General features: G+C 33.7%; 1 protein-coding gene across 4 annotated transcripts in view; it reads right to left on the bottom strand.

Annotated features, from left to right (window-relative positions):
- The window catches only part of LOC109839493 (DNA mismatch repair protein MSH4), a 52,033-nt gene extending 43,397 nt beyond the window's left edge, over positions 1–8,636 (bottom strand). For all 4 annotated transcript variants that reach the window (XM_020407945.1, XM_020407943.1, XM_020407944.1 and 1 more), the window contains exons 1-7: positions 8,513–8,636; positions 6,193–6,396; positions 6,091–6,126; positions 5,897–6,009; positions 3,101–3,146; positions 2,516–2,562; positions 2,234–2,341 (exon numbers count right to left, since the gene is read on the bottom strand). In XM_020407945.1, the coding sequence (XP_020263534.1) occupies positions 2,234–2,341; positions 2,516–2,562; positions 3,101–3,146; positions 5,897–6,009; positions 6,091–6,126; positions 6,193–6,396; positions 8,513–8,584 (626 nt within the window). In that variant the 5' untranslated portion in view covers positions 8,585–8,636. The remainder of the gene's footprint in view (positions 1–2,233; positions 2,342–2,515; positions 2,563–3,100; positions 3,147–5,896; positions 6,010–6,090; positions 6,127–6,192; positions 6,397–8,512) is intronic.

Below are 8,636 nucleotides of genomic sequence, written 5' to 3' on the forward strand. Positions count from 1 at the left end.
ATTTTATTTTATTCAATATTATATTATCTAAAAATTATATTATTATTAAAATATAATATTTTATTTTATGATGATTATTATAATTTAAATGGGATAATTGATGATATAGCTCCTTATTAAAATATAATATTTATAATAACTATAATATACTATTAATATGCTCAATATTATTAATTAAAAAATTATTAATCAATATAATTTTATTTTATTCAATATTATATTATCTAAAAATTATATTATTATTAAAATATAATATTTTATTTTATGATGATTATTATAATTTAAATGGGATAATTGATGATATAGCTCCTTATTAAAATATAATATTTATAATAACTATAATATACTATTAATATGCTCAATATTATTAATTAAAAAATTATTAATCAATATATTATATTATATTAATTTTATATATAATATCATACTTTAATATATAGTAGATTATTACTATTTTTATAAGAGTATTAATTAATATAATAAAGTGTAATAGAAAATAGTAAATTATTATATAAATTAAAATATTCTATATAATAGAATATATTATCATATTAAATTATATTATAATAAAATGAATATAATATTATATTTAATATATAAACACTAAATTATAATACAATATTTTATATCATTAAAATACTACAATAATATTTTTACTCTAATTCTAACTAATAAAATATATATTAAATAATATAAAGCAATATTATAATAATCTAATACTTATATTATAATATATGAAATATTATTAACTAATATGTAATAATGATATATAACAATGTTATATAAGATAATATTATATAATATTTTATTATCTTACATTATAGCAGAATTTTATAATATAATATAATTAAGATATATTCTATATTACAATACAACGTATATTAGATGTTCAATAAATTGAAACTTAAAAATTATCCACATTCCCTATGATTATCCCAAAGTTAAGAATGGGGTAAATTTTAAAGATTGGGACAAAAAGTTTATATAGAAATGGGATAATCTTGGGAAAAGCGGGGATAATCGTCTCAATCTCATTATCCCAATGAATAACACCTTAAAGCGAAATCTTAATCCAATTGTCCCAATGAATAACACCAAAAACTAAAGTCCCAAAAATTATCCTACTTACTCCAAAATTACACCAACCAATAACTCCCCTCCCCCCAAATGAACAATACCGAAGTGTTTCAAAGAAGGACTGCCAAGAGAATGGAAACACATCAAACTAGGTATCACCATAATGACATAGTAGATTTTTTTCACATTTATATGCACATGAAACACGTATATACTTTTAGATAGCATAATATTCATACGTCTTATGTTGTGTACCTCAGGATGAAAGTCGTAAAGTATATATTAGTATAGTACACCGTGTTCGTAGGTGAAAAGAATATGTATGCTTGTTAATAGGGAAAAATAAGTCCCACCAAGTCATGTGAATGAAAAATTAAGTGTTCAAGTACTTCTGACATGTCATCATGTACACATGAAAATGACGTGTTATATTAAAACCTATTATTTTGATCTTGTAAAGGTTTTACAACAATTTGCGAATTATCTTTTATAAATGTGTTTCGATGTGTGGATCATATCAAAAATTTTATCCTTGATTTTGATGACTATCAGTTTGGACAAATTGGGAAGACTAACATAAACACAGCTTTCAAGGCTCCTAGTGGACATATACTGCATCTCTCTCACACAGACATATGGACAAATATACAAAATAAACAAGAATAATATAGGAGCCCTACTAAGTTTCATGGCAACTACCTCTGGGCAAGAACTGACCTACCAGAAATTTGATAACGTGGTAGAAAGAATTGGTAACAATGTGGCATAATTTTGGTCAAACCTTTCTTGTGCCTTGCTTGACTAGGGACATGCTCTAAAGCTCACTACATTCTGATGTACAAGGTTGTGATTAGGATGATCAGGATGACGAGATAAAGCTAGCAGTTATATGAAAATACTGGGATCTAGGAAATCTAGTGATATAATATACATTCGACCAAATATAACACAGGAAAAACGACAAGGCGTTTAACATACATAAATTAATGATCCAGTAAAAGTACTACTAATTGAAAGTATTGTCATTATAAGTGAAGAAAAACTGAAACTGTAACTGAACTGAAATTACATAATCTGTATTTCCTATGTCTAGTGTGAATTTCCTCTATGTTGATCATTTCTGCATAATCTGATAAACTAAAACAACAAAACATACCCTCCAATAGTCTTTGTTGTCTTCAGCATCTGGAACAGACTTCTCTTCTTGTTGTTACTGCCCCAGAGTTCAGTACACAATGGGTCAATAATTTCCAAATTCTGGACACTGCAAGTAGGATATGATGATTCGGATTCTTGAAAATTCATAAGTCTTACAATAAAACGCAACATTAATGTACAATTGCATCGTAAATCAGTAAGGAGTGCTAACAACTTCACATTGTCTAGACGTAAACCAGTAGCTCAAGTAATCAAGTGCTCCTAATTAAGAAAATAATACCTTGTCGCGTCTATATTCATGTGATCACATGAGCCATTAAAAGTAACCTGGAGTTCATTTTGAATCAGCATTAAGAATAGCATATAAGAAATAAATCAAAATACAGCCTTCAAATCCAATATGGTGGGCCATTTGAAATACACTGCAGCTAAAAGCGAACCATTCAGGATCCTGCTAATGATGGGCACATAAAATTTATGCAGATATGTAAAAGTCAAACGAAAATTCAACTAGCATATAGTTGTGCATGAACCCTCTGTTTACAAATTATGCATAGTCAAAAGGCCAGATTCACTATAACGGACATACTCTAACCTTACCTTTTACAAGAATCAATTTTGCATGAAGGAACTACGAGGTAATAGAGGTCAAAACTTAAAATATCATACAGACTGATTAGAATTTTAGGAAGAAATGTTCTCAACACCAAACTGTACTGAACATAGTGTGCATCAATATTACTTAAAAGAATGGGCAGAAAGAAACAGCATGAGAATGAAAAGATGGAAATTATTTACAATGATCTTACAGATGTATTGAAGGTCCCTCCTACAAGAAAAAGTACTCAGAGATTTGAAAACATACCGCTAAAGAATGATTTGTAATGATCACACCCTTCTCCGCTTCAGTCCTATATATAAAATAAAAAGCATGTCACCAAAAACAGCTGAGAGAACGAGTTAATCCCAGCATGCACCATAAGATGTTAAGAACAAGGCCCTGCCTAATTACATGAACTTGTAGTTAGCTAGTTGAGAGGCCCTGTATAATACTAGAAGAAACAAAATGAGATAAATGTTGCATGGTTGGCCTACATATCTTACATTGATAGCATGGTTGAGGTCGTAACATAGCTGATATGAATAACCTATTCTTCCAACCATAGTATAGCTTTGTAAAGGAGCATGCACAAGATATCTTAAAACATTGCCATTAGGTGAACCATGTTACTTTTGGTGTGGCAGGACATACGCAAGTATTTGAAATTGTATAGGCTTTTTAAGGTATTGCTCCCTCAAAACACAGATAATTACAAATAGGTGCCCCCAAAAGATGTTCTTTTGAGAAAAGACCTCCAAATACTTTAAGTTACATCAAATTGGTTCAAGTTATTAATTTTTGTTAAATTCTAAATACAGTTGGGTTAAATACTCATTAAAATTAACCCAACCCTGGTTAACAATCATCCCCCCCCCCCCGCACCAGTAGGCCAATCAAGCAGCAAGTGATCTGAGTGCGTCGGTTCAGCGAGTACCAGCCTATAGAGGCCTGGCGATAATGTCGCCCAAGATCCAGTGCCGGTCAATGTTTCCATCTGTCGTTGGTCGGAGGTCCAGCTACAGCCAATGGAGATCAAGATATACTGGTTTGTTGGTGATTGTCCAATGATGACTGACTGTAGGTGATGGTCCGACGTTAGTGTTGGTTTTGGGAGAGATTGGGATAAAGGAGAAGAGGGTATAATGGGAAAAGGGAGGAAAATGTAATGGCAGTTAGTTTTTTGAGTTAAAGTAGTGGTATTAAGCTATAAGAATTTACCTGGTATAACTTAAAGGTTTAGGGGGGCTTTTTCTCGGAATAACATCTTGGAGAGCTATTTCAAATTATCTATGATTTGAGGGATCAATACCTTGCAAGAGTATAAAATTAATAAATTATAACCCTCAACGCTTACCACAGCTTCGCTGTGTGTGTAGTGGTAGGCACCTTTGACATGGTAATAGAGCAACCAAGATTCAAATCCTACCAGCCACATATTTGATGCATATATGAAGAAAAAAAGTACCACAGCATAACAGTGTTTTAAAAGTTCAGCATAAGAGAAGCCTAAGCATCTATAATTAGATCATATCTCCTAACCTGTTATGTGGTTTTATCAAAATCAACAAAATACCCTTTTCCATATATCTATTAAGTACCAGAAGAAAATTTAATAACTTTTGATAGTTTGTCATCCAACTTTCACCATCTAAACCTATAGTGGCCTTTAGCTCAAAACGCTACCACCTGACTTTGCACTCTGAACTCCTAATTCAAGCAACTATAGCTAAGTCACAAACAGAAGGGAATGTGAAAGAATTTTGAAAATGACAATATAAAAAATAGATATGCACACAATTCTTCTACTTAAGCACAAGCACAAACTCGCATTACCAAACCTATCTGAACACTTGCACATGCATATCCCCCACATCAACACCCAAACAGATGTATAGAGACATACCCACAAGCAAGGTGGGGGGAATTACCAGTTTAACTAACTAGAAAACACATACACTCAAGTGTAGATGAAAGAACCTACAGTGTGACAACCTGAAACATATAAACCCATTCTTACATGCATACACACATGAACAAAAGCATCCATAAAACACATAAAAATGCACGTGGATAACACATGCATACCTCTATCAAACACATACAGAAGAACTGAACACCAGTTTTCTGTAGAAGTTTCAGATAGAAGTTTCAGGTAAAATTGTCAGGTAGAATAAAACATTTCAGGTGGCATCATGACTACTAAAGTTTGTTCCATCTAACAAACTTGCACACCTTCAAATTTTTCACAATTTATTATCATAAACCCACTCAAAGAAGGTTCAAGGGAAAGCACCACTAACGGAACCAGCGAAACATGCAACAAACATAGGATTTACGAATACCAGTTTTCTGTGAAACATTGCAGGCATAAGAAGCCACATCTTCGGCATTATGGGATCATATCAGAAACATTATTTTTGTACTGTGTTTTACTGATCCTTGGTGAACACCTCTCTAAACAATGATCTCAGTGTCATTTTAATAATATTCACCTTCTATGCATTCAGAGTAACAATAAATTTGTGATAGTATAAAATTTTAGTCAAAGGTATTAATAGTTGTGGCTATAAAAAAATTCAAGTCAGAAGAGGTTACTTTGCTAAATATTCTCAAGGGAGTATAACAATCGTGAGTGTTAGAATATCAAAATATATAATCCTCAATCCTCACCATAACTTTGGAGTTATGTTGTAATGGTTAGGGACTTTAAGATGGTTTCAGAACTATCCAAGTTTAAATCTCACCATCGATGAATATAAAGCGGATTTCTAAACATTGACACTGCTGCGTGAGTTCCAGTCTCGGGCCGTTAAAAGGGTGCTCAACCTGCTGGGGTATGTTAGAATATAAACATATAATCTTCAATTCTCAACATAACTTCAGAGTTCCGTGTAAAGGTTAGGGACTTTAAGAGGCGGGACTATGTTTTCGATTGTATTGAAGATAAACTTGACAATCATCCCCAAGAAAGAATACTACTTAGTTGAGTGCTATATAAAAATTACGGAATTCAAAAGGTAGAGGAAGAGATCTCGTAGTTGCTGATATATAATGACATACCATTTGATTGTTGCAGCAGCGGCAGCTAGGCAAAGATAATATTGTTTGTAATAAGTATCTAAGCCAAGAGCAGATGGCTCCTTAGCTGCCAAATTTTTAATCAAAACAGCTCCCTTAAAAGAATAAGAAACATGAAAGTAAGAAAATCATGCATACAGATCAATTAAGAGGAGAGAAGCTGAGCTATGAACCACCTTGGTATCATCGAAACAGCCACGAGACATTATGACCTGCATATCACAATGCTAGTTAGCACATGAAAAGTTCTCAACAAAGAAAGGATATAAGATTAACACCTTTTTGTTTGAAGAGTAATGTTTATCTACAAGCTCTGAGACTCCAGCCATACCGTCTGGTGCCAGCTTGATTGCGGGCACAATTATTACCATAGGATCATAGAAGTGCAGTAGGGTCTTCGTATTTTGATATGAACAGCTTGTTTCAATGTATTGTGAAAGATGCAGAGAAGCCGACCGCAAGTCAAAGGCGGCCACACCAACCTGCAAATAAAGGTTTTGGAAATAGCTCATGGTGTTGGAATATTTAGGAAGATTTGAATCTAAGTTAATACTTTAGGGAGATAGAAAATCATACAGATGATCATACCCTGCTTTAACAACAACGAACAGAAAGAAAAAGTAATAACAGAACATGAATAAATTGGGGAACACTGACCAAGTATCCTTGTGTGAGGGAATTACAAGTTACTTTGTGGAAGACGAATTTCACTTGCAGGCTTGCAGCTACTATTGAAGCTTTTAACCCCGTGAAAGTTTAGACAATCTCAAAGGAACTTCTCAATACCAATTTGAAATGAAGTGTAGTATGCAAAATCAAGCAAAGGAAGCACCTAACACGATGAATTTTTTATGAAAAGGCTTTGGAAAGGCTTTCTTTTATAGCTATCGTCTACACTAAAGATGATCAAAACAGGTGGTGATACAGATCCTAATTTGCCAAAAAGTTCGGCAAGAAAATCTCCAACTCCAGGAACATTTGAATTAGTACAAAATGACAAATGTAGAAAAGGATGCATCTCTGAAAACATTATAAACTATCATCTAGCTGAGCTTGCTTGACAAAATGAAAATTGACTTAGAAACTATAGTGTTATAAGCAGTAGTAAATCAAAACGAAATATATGCTCCAACAAACATGGGCTAGTGACACAAACTAGAACTAAAATAGAAACAAAATTTGGCATTCTGCATGTCTACTTGTAATTTAAACACCTCATCACGGACCTCATGACATTCCCTTTACCGTAAGACCAATAAATTATACAATTGCACAAGATGTCCTCCTATGATGCGGACACAGTCTATTGAAAAATGCACCGGATACCAAAAGAAGGATACCAAACCAATGACAGACGGAACTTCACATTGTTACCAAGGATACTCATTTTTCACACGCGCACGCATGCGCACATGCACGGATGCCCATGCACGTGTGCGCGCGCGTGCGTAACATATATAACATACATAGGGAATAGTGAATAGTGAAGAACTGTTTAGTTGAGTTTGACCCCTCACTCGATCTTGTTTACATTTTCCTACTTCAGCATCTATCAAATAAGATATAGAAAGAGGACATCAACTCAGCATATAGATTCCTCACATTTTTTGAAATTCACGACTTAAATCTTTTTCTAACTGCATGAGTGCATAATATTCTTTGATGTAGCCTACCAGTCTACTCAAAAAGAAATGCAGCCCAGCAATGGCACCATTTAGTATCATAATACTACCAAATTAATCATTCAGTGGCGACTAGCATGGATCATGGATGTCATTGTAGGTGAAATGTTGAGAGGTCACATAACATGAAAGTGAGCGAACTTGCCATGTGACAACCATTGAACCCTAATGAACTCCTGAAAGCTTTGTAACTAGATTGTAAATTGGCAACAGTCACTATGTTTCTTAAAAAGCATTTCCTTGAGCATCCAAGCAGGCATCAGTACAGAATCATAGAAAAAGCATCCAAACATACATCAGTAGCTCTATCAGATAATTTCACTTGAGAAAGAATTTAACGAAGAACTAGTCCATATAATTCATTCCCCCATTTGAGCACCTCCCTCGCTAAGTAGAATTCAGTTACGATAAAAAGAACTTTGCTAATGACAGCTAAAAATTCAAATAGAAACTAAGAAACATAAATCTGAAACAAGAACGAAAGAAATCCTTCAAAAACATCAAAGGATATCCCTTGTACTTCTAAAAAAGTAAGCCGTTAAAATCATAACATGATCTACAAAGCCTAGACCTTGCCGAAAATGTCACAAACTCCGATCCGATCAGTTACTGCACTCGGTAATTTCTAAACACGAGCAATCTTACGAGAAAAAACATTATTACGAACAGAAACCCCAGTAATTTCCCTATGACACAGGAGGGGGGAAAACCCTAAATCGATCCAACTATATCTGGAACAAAAACTTAAGAACTCGTATTATAATTTCATAGTATGAATCGAGTAATCAACGTCACGGAGACCAGCGACACTCGTCAAAAAGATGATCGGGGACTGAGAATTTCAACTAAAAAAAACCTAGATTTCGATTCTCGCACGGTAAAACGATGAAAACAGAAACTAGAACGGAGATCTTACCTCCTTCGCTCTGTTCTCGATCAATCCACAGACGTAGCTCGATCGATCGTCTCCTCCGCCTGCGTCCTCCATTAGAGAATGAGAGAGCAAATGAGAGCGTGAGAGAGAGAGAGAGGTGAGATAA

This window comes from Asparagus officinalis, chromosome 4 (assembly GCF_001876935.1).
Source record: "Asparagus officinalis chromosome 4, Aspof.V1, whole genome shotgun sequence".
Taxonomy (NCBI): domain Eukaryota; kingdom Viridiplantae; phylum Streptophyta; class Magnoliopsida; order Asparagales; family Asparagaceae; genus Asparagus; species Asparagus officinalis.